The 22,097-nt window shown below is 37.6% G+C and overlaps 1 protein-coding gene across 2 annotated transcripts; it reads left to right on the top strand.

Moving 5' to 3' along the window:
• Positions 1 to 5,111: 5,111 nt before the first annotated feature.
• Positions 5,112 to 21,973, top strand: LOC111510768 (F-box only protein 39). Of its 2 annotated transcripts, XM_023166713.2 has the most exons (6): positions 5,112 to 5,242; positions 5,297 to 5,672; positions 10,930 to 11,321; positions 21,440 to 21,601; positions 21,659 to 21,823; positions 21,885 to 21,973. In XM_023166713.2, the coding sequence occupies exons 2-6, from the start codon at positions 5,341 to 5,343 to the stop codon at positions 21,950 to 21,952; spliced, it is 1,119 nt and encodes a 372-aa protein (XP_023022481.2). In that variant the 5' UTR covers positions 5,112 to 5,242; positions 5,297 to 5,340; the 3' UTR covers positions 21,953 to 21,973. The 2 variants fall into 2 exon arrangements, with proteins under 2 accessions (XP_023022481.2, XP_023022474.2); XM_023166706.2 differs by having other exon boundaries at positions 5,113 to 5,672.
• The last annotated feature ends 124 nt before the right edge of the window (positions 21,974 to 22,097 follow it).

Here is a 22,097-nt window from a genome sequence, read left to right as displayed (position 1 = left end):
GCAAAATATATTATCTTGAGCTTAGTGATATTTAGTATTCGACGACATAAATAGAATTTATTAAAAATTAAACTCACTTTTTTTTTAGATTTTCTATATGAATATCCCATTTCAAGAAGGAATCTATGAAGATCCCCAGATACTTCACTGATTTTGTCAGTTTCACATCCTGGTTCTCCAAACATATTTTTTGTATCTGGGCAAACTTGATTCGTCAGATGCAAATGGTAAAATATATGTTTTCTCCACATTCACTGTCAATAAATTACGTTTGAACCATGTAGTTATTTTCTGCAGATCTCGTTCTACTAATTCTTCAACTTCATCCCACAAATCTGCCACATATAAAATCAAAGTATCAACAGCAAAATTCCATTTACTAAAACTTGTTGTTTCCTACCTGCTTGTGTTTCTAAAATAATGTTGTTTCTCTCTACCAACTCTTTTTTATGATTTTTTCGAACAGATTTGCAGAAGATGAAATCAAAGATATCGATCGATAATTCGATATACTTGTCTTTTTCCCTCCTTTATACATTGGCTTAATAGTAGCCGTTTTGAAATGATCTGGTACTATACCAGTTTCCATACAGAGACTGAAAATATAACACAGTGGTTCAACTATATATTCAAGCGATAATTTAATGATTTCATTTTTAATATGGTGTGGTCCAGAGGCTTTGCCATCTTTTACATTCTGTTTAAAAATCTGTCTGTTTAAAATCTGTTTTTCCGTTAATCAGCTGTCTGATACGAATGACAACTCTCAGTAGTTGAGAAACTTGTGCAAGCCAAGGACTGACGAGGTCTTACTTTTTAACGTGTGATTCCTAACACTAAACATATACTTCTCAATTCCCCTTCCTCAATGGGTTTCAAGAACAGAGATTTATCTGAGTATTCGAACTTATGTTCGCCTATGGGATTTGAAATTTTCTTAGCTAAATTTTGGCCTACATGCAAAAAATAATAATTTATTTGATTTGATATTTCTAGTGGATCAGTGATTTCAGTATTGTCTTCTAGGATTATTTTCGTTATATTTTTGTGTTCTTTTCTGTAGTTGCTTGTGTAATTATTCATGACTGCCAACACTACCACTTGAAATCCCTGATATGATAATTGAAAAAATCAAATTGCCGTGAGATAACAAATAATCTTACATCCGAAAATTATACATTTTCACCTTTTTCAGAGCAATGTTGATCAAAATATCCTAAAGAGTTTGTACAGCTATATTATCATTGAAGATTTTAGATCTCTAATGGAATAGATGAATGATCTCAACCATAACTCTAGAGTAGGGGATTGATCTTACGTTGCACCAACTAATTTGAACAGAGCTGTCTCATAGTCAAATGCTCATGCAATATAAAGCCAACACGTTCTTTTGATATCTTCACAATATCAGCTATAACTCACGCAACTTCATTTTTCGATCATTCAAAACGATTTTGTAGATTTTTTCATGTTTTCTGGTGTTACTGCCTCATTTGGACGTCCACTGCGTTCTGCATCATCGGTGTTTCTACGACAACGTTTGAAGTCAGCAAACCAACGTTTTATTGTCGTTTCTGATGGAACGAAGTTCTTATGAAACTTTTCAAGCCATTGCGTCGCTTGAAGGGTAATTTTTTCCATCAAGCAGCAGAGTAAAATTAAAACACGAAATTGTTTTTTGTTCCATTGTTTTGAAAATAAAAAAAGTAGTGTCACTCTTAGCACAATAACTCACAAACTCATAAGTGGAATAATATCATGTTCAGAAAGCATAACTTTTCAAATCAGCGATCTCTCCAGAAAAGCTGAGGCATGTGAAAATTATACCAGTGCATAACTGGTGTTTTGGGCATAATAAATGGGCAATATGGATTTCTAACAGGCAAATCAACAGAAAATGCCCTTTATCAGTCCTTGAAGTTTGTGATAGATAAGAGATGAAAGATACTTATTCAGCATATATTTTGATCTTACGAGGACTACTAATTTACTTGATCAAAATATTCCCAAAATGCATTATGAGAAAGTATATTTCGGTAGATTTATTTTTTATGGTCAGCAGTTCCTATTGATCGAACCTCAATAAGATTTTTTCGACTAGTTATTTGACGTATTCAAAAAACAATTCATTTTGAGTATAGTATGACTATACTATAGTATAACAATTTTCAATTGAAAGTAACTCATATACAAATTGAACTGAGAGCTAACGGCAACAATGTTAAATGTTGGAACTAAATTCTTACAGGGGTCATTTTTATTGTCTATGCATCGCCATTGTAAATAATTGAAAAGTAAGGTGATTCCATAAAATTTTCCCCCCGTAACAAGATAGTTCCTGCATATCGATAGGATGTACGAGCGAATAGGTGAACCAGTTCGTTAAATACTTTGAAATATCGGTAAACTGATCAACACTTCGCAGGTCTATTATATTTGCGTCCTTAAAATGCCATAACTAGTCATTCGGTTTCTTCATTATCAAGCGTCCTTATCTGCATAGGTGTAGTGTGTTCTGTTTCTTGCGAAGGTGACTTTGTTTTGTATTTATTAAATATATTTTATTATATTTATTAAATAGACTGTTATATTTATTGACTTTAAAATATAAGATAAGAGTTGGCCGATACTTGTTTTTCAAAATACATTATCATAGATTTTCATCACATTTACACTTGAGATAATTAGTTGACCTAGTCATTAAACTCAGGTATAAATGTTCGGTAAACTCAGGTATAATTGTCATTAATTAGTTCCTAGAATAGACTTAGTTCCTAGAAAAAAAGTTTTTAGGTAGATAGTAATATTTCAAAAAGTATATATAAATCACAAAGTATGTAGAATTCAGTTTGTTAGTGAACACGCTTGAAAAAGCTACTGTGCAGCGAAACACATATTGTGGATTTGTTAATCTGTTCTAGTGAAAATCTCACAATAAAGTATTTTTCAAAATACATCAACTTTAAAATAGTTTTTGAGGTTAGTAAACAACTGACAAATAGCTGAATAATATGATTGAATTTTATTATTTTTATAGTATTAAGATGGATGCCGTAGCAGGTCCAAGTAATGTACAAAGAAAGCGGAAGTTTATGTCGTTAGAAGAAAAACACATTGTCTGTAGAGTGTACGAAAATTTAAAAAATACACTCCGTACAGTGGAAGCTGTAGCCAATGTCATTTTTAACGGGAATATCCGTGTCGACAATTGAACGCATTGTACGTGAAAAAAAGGTGACTGGGATTGTGCAAGATCCAAAAGTACATTGTCATGGTAGAAAAAAAAAATAATTGGGCGAGTACCAGAAAAATTTTGTACGATGTACCATTCATTCTTTCTTTTTTGAGAATAAAGCGCCAACCCCCGAATCCATTAGGACAAAGGTAATGGATAATGATCTCATTCCAAAAATGAAAATTTAAAATATATATGCCAAACGATCCCATAGATGTGTCTTAATAGAAAGAGAAGATATAGTCTCATGGCGACGGAGATATCTTCGCTCCATTAGAGAAATGCGTTCTGCTCTCAAAAAGATTTATTATCTGGACGAAACGTGGGTGAATGCTGGTCGCACAGTATCTAAGATCTGGCAAGATACTACTATAACTAGTTATCGTCAAGCATTTGTGGACGGTTTATCAACAGGGTTGCGCGGACCAACGGGTAAAGGGCAACGACTAATTGTCGCCCATATAGGTAGCAAGAGTGGCTTTTTAGTCGATAGTGCACTAATTTTTTTATCCAAAAAAACGGAGGATTATCACGAAGACATGGACGCCCAACGCTTTGAAGGATGGTTTGAATCCCTTCTTTCACGAGTCGAGCCAAATTCAGTAATAGTAATGGATAACGCTTCTTATCACGGCCGATTAGTAAAATAGCTGCCAACATGACCACCAGAAAAGCAGACATGCAGAGATGGTTAGGACAAAAAGGAATTCCATTTTCCGAGGACATGGTTAAGGCCGAGCTTATGAGTGTCACTAAACAGCATCGTGACAGATATCGCCAGCATGTGGTGGATACAATAGCTCGTGCTGAAGGCATCACCATTTTGAGACTTCCTCCTCACCATTGCGAGTAAAACCCGATAGACTTAATCTGGGCTCAAATTAAGCGTTATAAATGTTCTGATGTCCAACGTTTATTAGAACTCGCAATGGAACGGATACGGAAAGAAGATTGGGCTAATGCTGTAGCCCATGTGATCAAAGAAGAAGAGAAAATGTGGGGATTGGACGGGATGGTAGACACTGTTTTCGACCAAATAATAATAGATTGAAGTGTGACTAGGGATTCCTCTTCGGACGAAGCAATGGATTGTGAAACTTCATAACCATAACATAGGTAATAATTATTTCTTTGTTTTATAGTTCTCTTTCTATATAAAAGAAACATAATAATTATTTTGTAAATTTTTCTGTTTTTTTGAAATACTGTATTAGGCATAATAAGAAAATGTAATCAGTTTTACCATTGACATCAGGTAGCGCCACGTACTGTAACAATTTTTACGTAATTACCTATGTGTTTGAATAAATAAATATATTATTTTGGTACGCCTCTGCAGAGTTGGTAAGAGGAGTATCCGTTGGTCACTTCAAGTGCGACGTTGCTAATGAATCACCTTCAATTGAAAATTGTTATACCTAGTATAAACAGTTTTACAAAAATGCAACACGTGTTTCGCTATACGCTGGCTTCTTCAGGCGTGTCTTCTCAGTGAGAAGACTTAACAGTTTTACAAAAACGCAACACGTGTTTCGCCATACAGCGCTTCTTCGGGCGTGTCGTTACAGTAAATACACGCCCGAAGAAGCCATTGTATGGCGAAACACGTGTTGCGTTTCTTAAAAACTGTTTAGTGAAAATCTCACAATAAAATGTTCTTTGAATACCTTAGTTATGGATGTTCATCAAGTATCGGCCAATTCCATCATATATACTAGTTGTATCATGTAGGAAGGAATCTGTGATTGAAGCATACAAAATGCCATGCCACTTTGTAATATCACCAATGACGTCATTCTTATTCATTATTGTCTATACCTACATCAGGACGACAACTCAGTAAAAATCAATACTTCACAAAATTCAACCCTATACTTTCCATAGAAACGGCACAACTCCAAAAGTCTGTATCAAAATAATACTTCAAATTGAAATTTATGTTGTAAAGAATATTATTCGATTTTTCGATAACGTTAATCTCTCTTATTCCAAAAATAAGTTAGATATGTGGGTTTATGGGTAGTGTCTGGCAAGGATCAATTCCTACAGAAATTGTTTCAGAAATTTTCAAGTATTTAACAAAAAATGACAAACTGTCATGTTCGATGGTTTGCCAAAAATGGAAAGAAGCTTTAGATCGAAGGGATTTATGGAAACAAATTGTAATATGTGTGGATCAAGACTTTTTGGAGCCCAGCACGACTTTAATGACACAAAAATATTTGAGACATATTAAAAATTTGGAAATCGGTTGGGAAAAACCACTCATTCAGAATCGATGGTTACCGTTGAAGGTTCACGAACTTACCAAAAGGGTTGTTAAATACATATTTAGTTTAATCGAAAACGATGTTCAAGTGGAATGCTTCAAAATTTTCGAATGGTATGATATATATCCTTTCAAGAAAATCATATACCACCTGTCCAGATTTCTCAAGTAAGTTATCAATTGTTATTAATCAGTCCTTCAAATAATAATTTCAAAAGTTCTGATTTTGTTTTCAATTGAATAGAATAAATTAGTGACTGCAAATTACAACATAATTCAGTACATATATTCAGTTCCTAAAACTACTTCAAACTACACGATTTTATTTATATACTGACTAATCAGTATGAAAACGATTGATAAACCCACTGTATAGAGAAACACGTGTTGTGGTTTTGTAAACTACCCTGTGAAAATCTCACAAATGAGTATTACTTGACTACGTTATGAATTTTCAGTAAGTATCGGCCGTAGTGGTGCCATCACTACCACACCGTCAGAAGCCAGGGAGATCCTTCTAGATCTACCTCCTCTCCACATTTTTCTGGAGAGAGAGAGGCTAGATGGACTGCTTACAGACTTGTTCACATTGCCAATTGCACAAATCAATTTTATGCAGAGTGCAACAGACTGTTGGTTGACACTGGAAGTCACAGCATTCTGAAAATGACCTCTGACTTTATGCCTCCATCTGTCAACTACAAACTGCCTTATAAAGTATTGTTCCCGAGTAGAGACGACTGATTCCTCCGGGAGAAGGAAATATCAAGAGCAGATAGTTGTTGATTCACAGATGGATCAAAAACACCTTCCGGTTCTGGTGCAGGTGTTTTTAGTCGCAGACCCAGGACAGAGTTATCTACCTGCCTAGGAACCTATGCGACTGTATTTCAAGCGGAAATTTACGCTATTAAATTATGTGCAGAGAGATTGGAAGAATCCAACCTCATACACAAGTCAATAAAAATATTGGCAACGTCTAAATTGGTAGCAAATTGCCAAAAACGACTCTCCTTGATAGGAATACTTAACAGATTGTCTCTGGTCTGAATTCCTGGCTATACTGGCATGGAAGGCAATGAGGCTGCTGACTCCCTTGCAAAGGAGGGTGCTGCAAGCATCGGACCAGTACCTGTCATTGGCATCGCTTTAGGCTTTGCCAAACAAACATTGAACATCTGGATGGCAAGAAGATTCATGGACTTCTGACAGAATCTTCCAGGATTGGCTCACTCCAAGGCGTTTATTCACCCTTTGAAGCTTGACACCATACAGTTGTTGGACTACAGTAGGGATGAACTACGATGTCTAACAGGCCTCCTTACAGGTCACCGTTATTTGAGTCATCATATGCAGAGACTCGGACTGTCGGAAGACAGTGTGTGTCGCCTCTGAAATGATGAAACAGCAGATCATATACTTTGTGTCTGCCCCGCTGGGAACCGAATCAGATTTTTAGAGTTCGGCAGAGCCGTACTTTTACCATCTGACCTGAAAAACCACTCACCATACAAACTAATCGGCTTCGTTAAGAAGCTGGATTTATTTGATCGAGTGTGAATAGATGTGAGCCACAATAAACCCTTGCGGGTTGCGGTGGAGGGTCGAATAGACCCACTCTCTGTAGACCTAACCTAAGTATCGGCCGTCAAAAATTCTAAAAGTTATTTTTAAATACAGAGTTTTCAATACATTTTCACCAGTGATTATTTCATTGATTTGATACATTGATGTAACTGATAAATTTCCAATCTGAAATGAAGGTTATTTGATAATTCATTCGACAGTTTAATAAAAGAATGATTCGAGACGATTGAATTCGAAAACTGGGTTGGTTTCTTCAACAAATTAGATAAAGATCCCTTCATTTAGAAGGAACTGAATTTATTGGAATTATTAATTTCCCACAGTCAGGCACATACAAGATAAAAGGGCCAGATGTCACATTTTTTTAGGTATAAAAAATTAAATAAAAAGCCTCGACAGGAATTCGAGAGGGGTACTACCGTGTTTCGTAAAAAGAGGAAGAAATAAAGGAAAGATGGCCCAGAATTCTTCCGGAACACCATTTGCGAGAGTACCTTATGATAGGTATACTAGATTTTTTATCAAAAAAAAACAAATAAATTGCTGTGAATTCGAATCACTAATAAAAATGTGATTCACAAAATGAACTTCGCGTCAAGAATCAAGATCAGAAAATTAAATCGAAATGACATGTAGGAACATGTATTTCAATGATTTCACGGCACATATAAATTTCAAATTGAGATGACATACAGTTTTTCGTTAATAATTCAAAATCTGTCAGTAATTGAGATATTTTAAAAAAGTTCTGAAATAGAAAATTTACAATGCAAAAGATCCAACTCCCCGACCTATACCTCCATTATTTATAAATGTTGTAATTTACAATCAAAATAGGGCAAGCCTCACATTGTCGAGTTGGTCGATGAACAAGAGACATCAGGGAAAGTATATCACTTCACCAGAAACGCCTCTAAATAATAATTGACTGAAAGAGGATGAAAACGACCCTAGTTGATAATCAGCAAATAATTGACTTAGCAGCCAAACTCTAAAAAGTAGACCTGTAGTTGACCACTCAGAATAAGTGACTGCGTACAATGATAGGATACTGAGTGACTCAAAATAGAAAAATATTATAATTAATGCGAGTACCCTGAAGGCGTATACACCAAAGACGACATGTTAATTTGCAGACATCGGAAGTGTTCGCCTAGAAAGAACAAAGTGTTCCAGTGAAATTGTATTCGTTAATCTAATTTGTAATTTGTTATTGGAATGTGTTAGGCATCACACGTTAAAAGGTAAGACCTCGTTAGTCCTTAGCTCGCACAAGTTTCTCAACTTCTGAGAGTTGTCGTTCGTATGGGGGCGACAGCTGATTAACGGAAAACAGATTTTAAAGAGATTTTAAACAGATTTTTTAAACAGTGGAACTACAGTGTGAGACCACATTTTTTTCATTATATCAATGATTTTCATGATATATTATTTTGTTTAATTAAATAAGAAAGTAAAACAAATAATGAAATTATAATAATAATAATAATAATAATAATAATACGTCTTTATTCACCATAAAAATACAAATGGAATAGACAAAAATAAAATAAAACGGTATATAGGAACAATAACAAAAACAAAAAAAAAATTCAGTATATGGTGAATAGGCGGAGTATCAGCCAAGGCTGTTTTTCAACTCAACCTGATATTATGAAATAATAAAATTAATTGGCGCTCCGGGGCGACTTCATTGATTCCAGTGGCGCATTTGCTTTTTCAGCTGCAGGAAAACCCGAAAAAACCTGCAGCATCACATCATCTGAAGATCTTGATCTACCAGTGTCCTCTCTTTCATAAAACAAAATGTAGGGTTTCTTCAGAGGCTCCAATAATTTCAAGACATCGCCAGAACACTAAGTGACACGACTATCGTCAAACTCAAACCAGTCCGTTTTGTCTTTAACCAATGCGTAATAATGAACAGATTCAACGCCAGAACCACAGTAAACAATGACTGCATGAAGATTATAATAATAGTCTGCGTAAAAATTTGGTGCTTCCGTCAGAGGATGGTTCATGTTTGAAGATCATCAGTGTTATTATTAGATTGACTAGTGCCTCAGCTATACTTGCTTTTTTACAATAGTCGGTTAGTTTGGCGCATGTTTGGCAATACAGTTGATCAGCACCCGTTAAAAGTTCCATTTTCAGATTATTTAACAATAAGCATTGCACGAACTGGTTATCAGTCATATTAGGAAACTAATTGAAGTTCCAGAAAATCACATACGTTTTTGCTACCTCTTGAACATTTACTACAAAGTAAACAAGTGAGGATTTTTTCAGCAAAAGATCTGAAAACACTAGACGAGATAGACTGTACAGAATCATTCAATTCAGAGCGGTCAGGACCCCAAGAGTTTGGAGCACTCTTCTTGTTGTCCTAACGAGTATCTAGTAGAGTTCAAAGACTCCAGGAAATCGGTTGGAGGGCAAGATGATACATTCTTACGAAACTGCAACTGCATGAACAATTGTTTGAGTTTGGGGAATAACTAGGAAACATTCTCATTCTCGTTCATCGTTAAAACCTCGTTCTTGAAATTCTTCGTCATGAACAACAGTTCGGAGCACTTCTCTTGTTGTCCTAACGAGTATCTAGTAGACTTCCAAGACTCCAGGAAATCGGTTGGTGAGAAAGATGATACATTCTTACGAAACTGCAACTGCATGAACAAGTTTTTGAGTTTGGTGAATATGTAGGAAACATTCTCATTCTCGTTCATCGTTAAAACCTCGTTCTTGAAATTCTTCGTCATGAACAACACTTGTAAAATGTTATTCATGTAGCAAGTGTTTCCTAAATCATCTAATCCAATTTTTTCTCAAGATTTTCAAGACAACTGTCTACTGTTTCGTAAGGAAGAACAGGTTTCACAGAATCTGTATCAGAACCATTTCTCAAGCTGCAATCGATCCTTCCAAGTGATGAAGGGTTTCGTAGAGGAATCGATTCGGCTCTTGCTTCATGAAGCTGTTCCACTGAAAGGTAACCAGATCCAAGAGAACTGCAGCTCATATTTGGCAGGGCAAGAATGACCTGAGTCCATTGATCGCACTGAAAAGCAGAAGGTGGATCATCAATCACTTACGAATTAACCTTGATAGGATACTGATGAATATACACATATTTTGGCTTGTTTCGAAGTGATTTCAGTTCCGTACTGAAGTGAGGGCAATGCCTAAACTCATTAAAATTATATGAAGGAGGAATAGTTCCAAGGACCGAAGCTGCCCTACCACGTATAGTAGCAATACTAATCATTTCTATCATAAAAGAAGTAGAACGGTAATCTTTCGTTGCTTGCCCTATTCTCCATTCGAGTTCATGAGCGAATAACAGAGACTCCGAGCCATAAACACCAAAAGTTCCAACCGCTACTGGATAGAACAGATAGTTGTTACCAAGATTTTGGTATTTTTTTTTCAATTTTTCGCCAGACAATGCTGCAGTTCCAACAGACTTCGAACTTTCGGCTAGATGGGAAACTGCGACCGTGTCAACGCAAGTGAAGTCACATACCACAGGTTTACCAGCTCAAATCCCCTCTTGAATTATATTCAAAAACTGAACAGCGTTTTACTCAGTCACCTCGATTTTATCGTTAATTTTCATATTATATATTGAGTTCTGTAATTCTGTTCAAAAAAATCAAAATGGACATTCAGTTAATAAATCAACAAGAACACATTTCATCAAAGTGTTCAACTTTTTATTTTAACATACAATCGCACGTTCTCGGAGGCTCAAGCAACTTTTGATAAAGATCAGTGAGATTCTTATTGCTAGTCTTGTCATTTTTCTATATTGAAAAACTCTATGAATATTTTCCAGAACTCAAAGGAAATTGCGTTCGCTGATATTCCGAAATGCCAATTTACCAAAAAGTGAATGTTTGAAAATTTTCGAAGCATGTGTAATGTCCAAATATACCATAAAATCATTAGAAATCCGGAATAACCTTTACATATACAATACGGCCTTTGACACACCAGAGTTCGTTGTTCATTTGAAAGAATTCGCCTTTCTACAAGAATTGAAATTGGATTATTTCATCTTGTCACGGCCCAGAGTCATAGATGTTTTGGCAGAAAATGGTCAGAATTATTTACGTCTTTTGGAGTTATTCTTTGACGAAACTGATTTAGAGAGTATCATAATCCCAGAAAGGAAATGGAAGAAGCTCAAGCAGAAGTGTCCAAAGTTGAAAGTTTCTATATCGATAAGTGAGTATAATTTTTTTTCAATTAAATAATAGTTTCGAATAAAATTTCATATATACATTGAATATAAGTTACATTACAACAGAAGAACGCGATAAAACATCCAATTAAACCAACAAAATGATGAATTCGATAAAAACTCAAAAAAAAAATCCGTGGATTCTAGACGCTGAACCCTACGTAAGTAACCGCAGCAACCTTATTCTCCAAGAGAGGGCGTTAATTAGATCGGATCGTATCGCTTCGCCTGCACAACAGCAAATGTAGATTCGCGTTCCCTGGGACTTCAGCATATATTCTTCCTGCACGTTCTTGACTGAAAAATCGTCGTACCTTAGCCAGCAGTTGTAGCCGACGTGGAAGGCATCGGTGACGTTATGTCCAATGTTGACATTTTTGCCATCGTGACGAATACCAATGTGGAATCAATTCTCAAGATGAAGCCAAACCAAAGACTTGATAGTCTCCGTGCCATCGTCATTGCTGTATTCGAAAGACTTCAGATACAATATGAGGATAACGGGAAGTTTGCAGAGCATTTTTTGTTCCCACACTTCGACCTGCTCGTTAGTTTTCGACGAAGTCAGCCCCTTGAAACTGTTCTTGGAGACGAGTACATTAAATGCTTCCCTGATATTATTTACTTTCTCAATGTTGAGTGGCAGGGTGAGGAAAAGCTGGATATTCTCAGTAATGTGGCCTCTGGTACGATGAATGTCCGACTTCAGTTGCGTCACTTATTGATGTACTGGTGAAGTCGATCCTTCTGATTGATCCCATTACGTTCCATTCATTAAATGAATCACTGCTCAAAGCAGAGTCAGTGAGAGGTTTTTCATCTTGAGTGTAACATTTAACCGACTTTTACTCAACCGTTTCATCATTTACTCCATTCAAAAAAAAAACTCTTCCGCATCTTGTTGTCTACCCTCGATCCAGTCCGTCCGCATGTTATTCAACATTTTATAAATTCACGTCGAACCGAAAGGAATGCCAGTGAAGATAACTGCTTCGTCATTCTTGGCCTTTCTATCCACTTTCCTATCTTTCATCGTGATGTAGGAAAGTAAGTAATTGAACTGTTCCACAAAACGACACATTCCAACTATAACCGGGATAGATTTCCGTCTCTCATTCGACGAGATGTTTTTTCTCAGGCTGTCCAGTAAGTTGTAAGTACTTGCAAAATCTAGTTGATGTAGCAGTGATGGCTTTGATTAAGCAGACGCCTTGGTTGCAAACTCACTACCCTCCTGTATGTAGATAGGAACTCGCCCATCCTATTACACTCTAGATGTGAAAATTAGTCGAATCTTCTAGAGTAATTGAAGAGGCATATGTGAAGACTTGTTATTTTCGTTTTTGGGGGCCTGGTTGAAAGCGACTTTGTTGAAACTATTGGGTTTCATACAAAACATCGGCGTTGTAGAATTTGAGAAGACTTGCCCACGATATTGCGACAGGGGTAGGGTTGGTTACTCCAACCCCGTGGGGAATTAGTTCTTTTGGGGAATATACGGATTCAGCCTCATTTCGAATTTCCTGTTCCTTTTCCATCAAAGCTTGACCGTTCCTTCGGGTATTCCATCAAAGCTTGACCATCTCCGGCTCTTGCTCCATCTGCTAATACTCGTGTCTACTGTTGTGAGGATATTCATGAACGGTAGGATTATGTTGTGAAAAAACATAAGTATTAGACAGTCTGATAGATGACGCTCGATTGGGGAGATGCTTGGACAGGTTTGGCTGTACCATCATAGACGCATGTTGGTGGTACATCGACGGGGAGATCACAGTGTGCGGAAAGTAGTCAAAAGGTGAAGATACGGCTATTGATTGGATCACCGCAAAATCTTTCTGGGTTTTAACATTTTCTCTCGTCTCCATTTGTCCTTTTATGATTTTGAAACTGTTTACAGTGCTCAGTTTGCCTCTTAAATATTCTGCCACAAAATGTTTAAAACTATAGTCTGATTTACTTTTATCATCATATGGATTACACTAGAATCCGGATATACCGACCTTCAAGAGACCGGATATACTACGTCGTACTAACCGGACGACGCACAAAACAGTTTAATTTTGTGGTAATAAAGTGTACATTAATTCATTAGTCTTTCATTCAACTGTTCGGATTGCTGATCGATAGGTGAATATAACATTTTATAAGAATCACATATGCTTTACTTTAATAGTTCTTAAATATCCTAATGTACAAACATATGTACTTACATTATGTACTGTAATACAAAGAGATAAAATACACACGCAATGTACGAAAAAACTGTTTTACTAACGTAGAAAGTCTGTTATTTGAATTTGTTTTTGACAAACTTCTGTTCGGTAGTAAGAATTTCGTACAGCATTATGAATTCGCGACATCATTGTTTTCATAACATCATCGTCCAAGTTAGTCTGAACAAACACATTGAGCGTTTCCGCAGTCTTCAGAGCTTTAGACACACTCAAGTTTGGATAAATCTCTTCTGGTGCGTCATCATCACCGCCATTATCTTTGCTATTCGCGTCGTTGGCAATTATATTTTCCACAATGTTTTCATCAGACGGTTCCTCACAAATGGCGACAACATCATCGACACACGCGTATTGTTCAAAGTTCTCGTTTGTTATGGGTAACTGATGCATATCAATAGCCCTCGCCCAAATCCTCAGCGGCACGTCGTCTTCTTCGTAGAAATCATCTGGGTTTGAAGTTAGGCTACATTCTACATTGTTTCGCACACATCCAGCGTGTTTGTAACAGTTGAAAATTGTACCTTGGTTGATTAGTTCAAGGCATCTTGAATCATTAGAATAGCATCAAGAACAGTGATCTTTGGAGACCCAACACTACTGCTCGCGCAGCCGTCATTTTCAGGACAAGGTTTTTACGAAAATGTGATTTCAAAACTCAAATAATCCCTTGGTCCATGGGTTGCAACACTGGTGTCCTGTTTGGAGGCAAAAACACCAGGGTTATGCTTTTCAAGTCTGTAATATGGGGATGTGCTGGACAGTTGTCAACAGGATTTTCTTGTTCTCTTTCGTGAGTTCACGATCCCATGCGCGTACCCATTTGCTAAAAATGTCAGCCGTCATCCGCAGTTTCATTTTTTCAGCATATGATGCAGCCCAATCAGCTGTTTGCGAAATTAAATCAAGATGAGAGCAAGGCAAAGTATCAATACAGATGAAATCCCATATCGAAGGTTTTCCATGTCTCCAAGGAATGAGAGACATTGCATCAGGACGCTTTCCATCATTTCGACTGATTCCGGCCCTGACCGATGTCTCAGTCAGTAAACGCATAACTCATCGCGAGACATTGCAAAAGGTGTAGATGAGTCCCGAAATCCCTAGAGAGATCCGGAGCGATCGTTGCCGATATAAAAAGGCGCCGCTTCTAGTCAGTGAGTTAGTCTGTACTTAGAAAGTGAATCGTGCGTTTAAAGGAAGAAATCTAACTGTGAAGATAAAGTAAGCGTTAGTTGCTAAGTGTTGTACATAAATTAGTTGTGATAATGAAATATATAATTCGTTACAATTGGTGTCAGAAGTAGGATTTTTGAAATAAATTTGTGAACGCTTGGTGGACAGTCTTTGTGTTCGAGGAAAGTGTGCCTAGTAGACTTGAAAGTCACCGAATTGAAGCAAGAGTTGCAGGAGAGAGAGAGCTAGATTCTTTCAGAAAGAAATCAGTACTCCAGAAGAGACTGTGGGATAGCTTGATTGAATCAGGAGAAGATCCCGAAACATATTTATTCGAAGTCTCTGGGGGTGATTTGAGTTCAATAATGAGCAAACTCGATGGACTTTGACTAAATTCGGTAAGCCTTGAAGAGAAGCTCCTGGAAAATGCCAAAAGCTTGGAAGATAAATTTCTAGAAAATTCGAAGAATTTGGAAGACAAGCTTCGTGACAATTCGAAAAGTTTAAAAGATGAACTTCAACAAAATTCGAAGTGCCTGGAGGAGAAGCTTCTGAAAAACTTGAAGAGTTTGGAAGACAAGCTTTTGGAAAATTCGAAAAGTTTGGAAGATAAATTTCTAGAGAATTCGAATAGCTTGAAGGAAGAACTTCTAGAGAATGCAGAAAGCTTGAAGAAAGAGCTTTGTAGTGTGGCGAGTCTACTCAAAGAAAGAATAGGATGATATTGAGACCACCATTAAAAAAGTAATGAAAGAAGTGTTGCCTGAGAGGAAACAAATAAGATGCTGGAACTGTGGGAAAATTGGACATGTGCGTAGTAAATGTCCAGCTTTCAAAGAATCGACACCAAATCAGGAAAACTAAAGGGGGTCGATGAGAAGGAACAATCGTCGACCTGTACTCAGCAAGCCCTCGTAAAAACGCATTGGTTGCCGTTCTCTAACGACAAGACAAAGGTGTTTTCGTAGACGGCCTCATCAACAACGAGCCTTGCACCATGCTGCTAGATACAGGTGCGACGAGAACCATTCTTGGGCCAACCTTTGGCAAAACACCGGCAAGAATTGAACCGTCAAGCTGGAAACTAAGCACCGCAACAGGGGAGCCAGCCACTGTACTTGGAGAATTACCAATTGAATTGATGTTGGGCAGCAATAAATTGAAACATCGTGCATTAGTAGTGGACATCGAGGACGATGCAATCATTGGAATGGACATAATGAATTCCAGGGGGTTCGAGCTGATTTTCCATGGCGGCGTCCTATGTGTCGGCGGAGAAGACCTGGTGCTTCATGGAAGAAGCGAAGACACGATAAGGGTCCTATTGGCTGAAGACGTATGTGTACCTGAAAGGGCTGAAACCATCCTGGAGGCTCGCTTCGACGGAAGTGCGGCAAGGTGGTAATGTTAGAGCCCGAAATACACAATGAGAAAATTGGACGAGGAATCGCACTGGGGAAGACCCTGTTGCGTGTTGATAAAGTTGTGCCGGTCAGGGTCATGAATGTCAACTACTTTCCCGTGACCTTGAAGGAAGGAACACTACTGGGGACTGTTCGTCCATTTTCTCGGTGATACGGAGTGTACGCAGTTCGGTTAGCCAAGCCAATAACTTGCCTAAAGAGTTGGAGAAGTTGATTGACATTTCCTCCAAGGACATACCACCAACTCACCGATCAAAATAGAGGACGTTAGTCAAGAAGTACGAGGAAATCTTCGACATTGGAGAAGGAAAAGGCGGCAGAACGAATGTGGTTCATCATTCGAATCGACACTGGGAATGCCCTACCAATCCGGCAATCAGCTAGAAGACTCCCTCTTGCCAAGAGATAAGAGGCAGACAAGATAGTCAGCGATATGGGAAAAGAAGGAGTCATCGAACCTTCTGACAGCCCCTGGTCTTCCCCAGTCGTGTTAGTAAAGAAGAAGGACGGCTCGACAAGGTTCTGTGTGGATTATCGCCAACTAAATCACGTGACGAAGAAAAACAGCTACCCTCTTCCAAGAATCGACGACACCCTAGACACGCTAGCCGGCTCCACAATTTTCTCGACCTTGGATTTGAAGAGTGGATATTGGCAAGTTGAATTGGTCCCAGAAGATCGAGAAAAGATGGCTTTCACCATCGGCTCAGGATTGTGGCAGTTCACGGTTATGCCATTCGGGCTTTGTAATGCTCCAGCAACCTTCGAGAGATCGATACAGACGGTTCTCAAGGGGCTCTCATGGAAGACATGTCTAGTGTATCACAACGATATGATCGTGGTCGGAAAATCGTTCGACGATCACTTAAAAAATCTGGAGGAGGTATTCATGCGTCTGAGGAGTTCTGGATTGAAACTCAGTCTCAAGAAATGTCATCTGTTCCAGAAAGAAGTCCGTTACCTTGGCCACGTTGTCTCTGGGAAGGGAGTGGCGGTAGACGAACAAAAGCTCAAAGTAGTTAAGGATTGGCCCATTCCAAAAGACATACATCAGCTTCGGAGCTTCCTTGGTTTATACACCTACTACCGCCGAGATGTACTGGGGTTTGCCAGCATCGCCAAACCATTGACTCGACTCACAGAAGGGCAGATCCAGTTCCCAGTGGTCTGAGGAATGCCAAGCTCATTCAAGAAGTAGAAAAGAGTTTTGATCAACGCTCCTGTTTTGAGCTATCCCCTACCTGACGTAAAGTTCATTTTGGATACGGACGCCAGCAACGTGGGACTTGGAGCAGTCCTTTCTCAAATCCAGGATGGAAAGGAGCTGTTGGCCGATGTCAAAGGTGTAGAGCATTTCTACAAATACGTTTATGGAAGACGATTTCTGTTGAGAATGAACCATGCAGCTCTCAAATGGCTTCTGCAGTTCAAAAATCCCGAGGGCCAATTAGCGCGCTGGATTGAGAGATTACAAGAATTTGAGTTCGAAATAGAATATCGAGCTGAGACTAGCCATAAAAACGCAGATGCCCTGTCACGGAGACCATGCCCCGATGACTGCTCAGATTGCCGACGAGCAGAAGAGAAGGAAGCAGCCATTTGTAGAACTAGAGCTGTAGACGACAACTGGGAGGATAATAAGATCAAGGAAGACCAAGAAGACCCAGATCTTGGTGTAGTCATCGGATGGAAGAAAAGTAACCGAAGACCATCGTGGCAGGAGGTTGCAGGTTATTCGCCAGCGGTTAAGTCCTACTGGGCACAATTGAACTCCCTTAACTTGGAAAACGGAGTTCAGAAGCGGGTGTTGGAGTCTGAAGACGGTGGAGAATAAAGGCGCCAAACAGTGGTACCCAGGAACAGACGACGGAAGGTGCTCATAGAAATCCATGATGGAGTCACTGGAGGACATCTGGGAGTAATAATAATAATATACTTTATTGTCCAAAGAAAAAATCTTGTTGATAAAGTTAGTAAATAAATATAAAAGAATACATAAATGTCATATGAATATAAAAATATAGATAAAATATAATGTAAACCTAAGTATAAAAACACTGAATAAAAAACCACAAACAATGGCTGAAACATACATACACATAAAACATGCTAAGTTAAAAATGATCGGTATAGAACTCAGTCTACTACTCAAAATTTCTTTAATCATTTTTCTGTACTGATTGGTATCAATATTCATGTCTTTAGTGTAACTCGGCAGATGGTTATACATCTTCACATTGGAAGGAGTCCTTGACCAGAGAATTGCAAGGAATAGGTAATTTTGAATTTTTTGTTGTACGATCTGACGAGTTGTATAGTGATGGGTGGTAACCTTCAAGTTTGACACGATGTTTCTTAATCAAACACACTATCTCCAGAATAAAAAGAGCTACAACCGTCAAAATTTTTTTATCTACAAACAGTTGCCTGCATGAATCACGAGGTTTAGCTTTGCACAAGTATCGTATAGCTCTCTTCTGTAATACAAATACAGACTCCAGCAAATTAAGGCTACACACACCCCAAAAAGGTATACCGTACCTTAAGTCAGACTCTACCAAAGCGTGATATGCTGTTTTTGCAGTATAAACTCCCAGTTCTTTAGCAATAACTCTCACTGCATAACAGCTGGTGGAAATTTTACTTTTCATTTTTCTGATGTGAGCTCCAAACATTACAAGAACAGAATCCAGAAGTCGTTGGAGTGCTACAGCTGAAGAGGGGTCAGATAAACATTTTCTACTTGGTGACCAAAAGGCATTTTCTAGACAAACCGTCATATGAAGATGTCTGGAGGAGTCTTCCCAGACTGAGGGACACAATGCTCGATCAGAATCTCGTGGACTTGGCAATCCCGAAATAAGCCTCTGGGCTCGACTGGAGAATTGTGAGGAGCATGTTGGAAACGATCTTCAGATCCAGCGGCATCAGGATTTTGGTGTGTGGTAACCATCTTCCACGACCGAGCATAAAGACTGTGGATTGTTACTTCCATCGAACTTCACAGTGCAGATATGGAGAGTCCTGCAGGTATCGACACACGCCAAGGATGACATTTCGGGGCGAAATGTCTTTAAGAAGGGGGCAATAATGAATCTGAAGCCGGCCCTGACCGATATCTCAGTCAGCAAACACATGACTCATCGCGAAAGGTCCCGAAATCTCTAGAGAGATCCGGAGCGATCGTTGGCGATAAAAAAAGGCGCCGCTTCTAGTCAGTCAGTCTGTACTTAGAAAGTGAATCGTGCATTTAAAGGAAAAAATCTAACTGTGAAGATAAAATAAGCGTTAGTTACTAAGTGTTGTACATAAATAAGTTGTGATAGTGAAATATTGTTAAAAATAAATTTGTTTAAGACAGTTAATTCATTAATTCGTTACAATATGTTCGAGACGAGTGCACCAACATGAAAAAATCGCTAATCGAATATACGAAGACCGCGAAACTCGAAAATTCACCTCATTTTCAAATAGACCTCGTATTATTTCACTATAATTAATACATAATTTCATGTAATGAATATTTGAATCAATACAAATCTGAAGCAGTAAAAATTATTCAATAAAGCTGGCGTCATCTATCATTTGGAGGGTCAGATTCATGTTTAATATAGTATATACTCTATACACTATACACTCCAGAGCAGTAGGTTGAAAGTTTCGTACTGTTTTGTGCAATAATAGCTGGAAAAACAATGTTATCTCTCCAACAAATCAATCATTCAGAACAAATCATTTATGGTAATGTACTCTTTCATAGTGCAGTCGAAGCACATAATTGTTATCATGGACGTTGTCAAACAGACAAAAAATGTGAGATTGTTGAAAGCTTGATATTCTTGGAAAGATTTTTTTTGTAAAGGAGAGTTTAGGTTCATAACCATCCACGATCTTTCAATAAAGCTAAACCAATAAAGAATCTACTGAAGTGTAATGGATACATTGCAAAGTTCACCCACAAAAAAGTCAATGCGTAATTTAAACCCCTAAAGAGTATAATTAATTAGTAACTTGTATTCACAAATTTTGCCTACAAATCTTCGAAATATATTAAAGAAGAAAGTAATACAAATCATGAAATTATGAAACAACAAAAATTAATTGGCGCTCCGGGGCGACTTCATCAATTCCAGTGGCGCATTTGCTTTTTCAGCTTCAGGAAAACCCGGAAAAACCTGCAACACCACATCATCTGAAGATCTTGATCTGTCAATGTCATCTCTTTCATAAAATGTAGGGTGTCTCCAGAGGCTCCAATGAATTCAAGACATCCCCAGAACACTTAGTGACACGACTATCGTCAAACTTAAACCAGTCCGTTTCGTCTTTGACCAAGGCGTAATAATGACCAGATTCAACGCCAAAACCACAGTGAACAATGACTCCATGAAGATTATAATAGTGGTCTGCTAGATTGAAGTGTTCATCTATTTCGAATCTTCGTAAGAGTTAGGTACTGCCGTCAGAGGTTGAGTCATGTTTGAAGATCATGAGTGTCATTATTAGATTGGCTAGTGCCTCAGCTATACTTGTTTTCTTATAATACAAATTGAATAATCAATGAAAACGTGCCTCAAAACCTAATATATTATTTCATGAAGAATTTCTCCATCGAGAACAGGTTTTAATTTTCGAAAATATTATTATCGAACTAATGAATATAAAATATCTCATTGATTGGTTTATATATTTTCCGTTAAGACGGCAAAAAGCAATCGATCGAATATGAGAAACACTGTGACTCCAACCATATTTTTTCACCAATTACATTCTCTGCATTTTGAACATGTTCCAATATGAACTTTATTTGATAATTCAATTATTTTAATGGTTTTGAAAACTGTATACAATAGTAGGCATTGGTTCCAATCAATTTATAACGTGTATCACTCCATAACTCTCGGATATGTTAATTCAATCACAATTTTAACAAGGAATAGTGTTTCACTTCAGACTGACACATTGTTGGAGTTTTATCTTCAACTTTCTCAACTTTACTCGCACCAGCAAAACGTCAGGAAGAAATTCCGAAAATCCACCCGAAAAATAGTGACACTGAAAACTTCGGCCGCTAATGCCTTAACCATTTTGTCAGTTGTAACGCAGTTTTGTATCAATGCTTTTGCGGAAGGCAAACTAGTTAAAAAATACTTGATTCTCTTCGATAAATTCTATCGATTAATTATTTGCCTACTTTTTCTCAATTGATGCCCTAAATTTATTCGATGACAGTTTTAGTTACTTTAAGAATTGGGATGATTTTTTTAGGAAACGTTTGTCATTACGAACAAATTGAGTTCATTTTCCTGATGGAGGATATTCCTCTGAGTTCTTTCTCACTGGTAACCAACAGCAGATACAATCAGAGAAGAAGCCGTGACTTCGAAAGGACCCTTTTGAGGCTTATAAATAACTACCACGAATCATTAGGTATCTACAAATCTATAAAATCGATAATTACTTTTGTTAACATTTTGATTTTCTCAGAATGTGTGAAATTGGATTTGAAAAACAATAAAGAAAACTTGGATAACTTGCTGATTGAGATAATTCTGAAATGTCCCAGATTGAAGAAATTACTTTTTGATGGGATAATCTCTGATGATATGAACCTGTTTCGCGAAATTTGTCTATATCGGAAAAGTGCTCGAGGTAATACACACCCAGTGTCACATGAATTTTACAATCTTACCATCTACCTATTTCTTTCCAGGTCTCCACGTGAAACTTTTACCGCACAAATACAAATCCATAACAAATATAATACATATGTTTTCCTAATAAATAAAATGTTCATTATTATATCTGTATTCTTGAAGTACCTAAGTATCCTTATGAATTATGAAGTGCGGACGAAAACAGTCCCCCGTCTTAACTCTTGAACGGCTAATTCGATTTCCAACAATATAAAGTATTTGATAGAGAA

Source organism: Leptinotarsa decemlineata, unplaced genomic scaffold (genome assembly GCF_025532065.1).
Source record: "Leptinotarsa decemlineata unplaced genomic scaffold, Ldec_3_MD MMD2_tig00000035_RagTag_RagTag, whole genome shotgun sequence".
NCBI classification, from domain to species: domain Eukaryota; kingdom Metazoa; phylum Arthropoda; class Insecta; order Coleoptera; family Chrysomelidae; genus Leptinotarsa; species Leptinotarsa decemlineata.
Note: the sequence above shows the minus strand (reverse complement) of the source record. Positions and strands in the feature narration are given on the sequence as shown.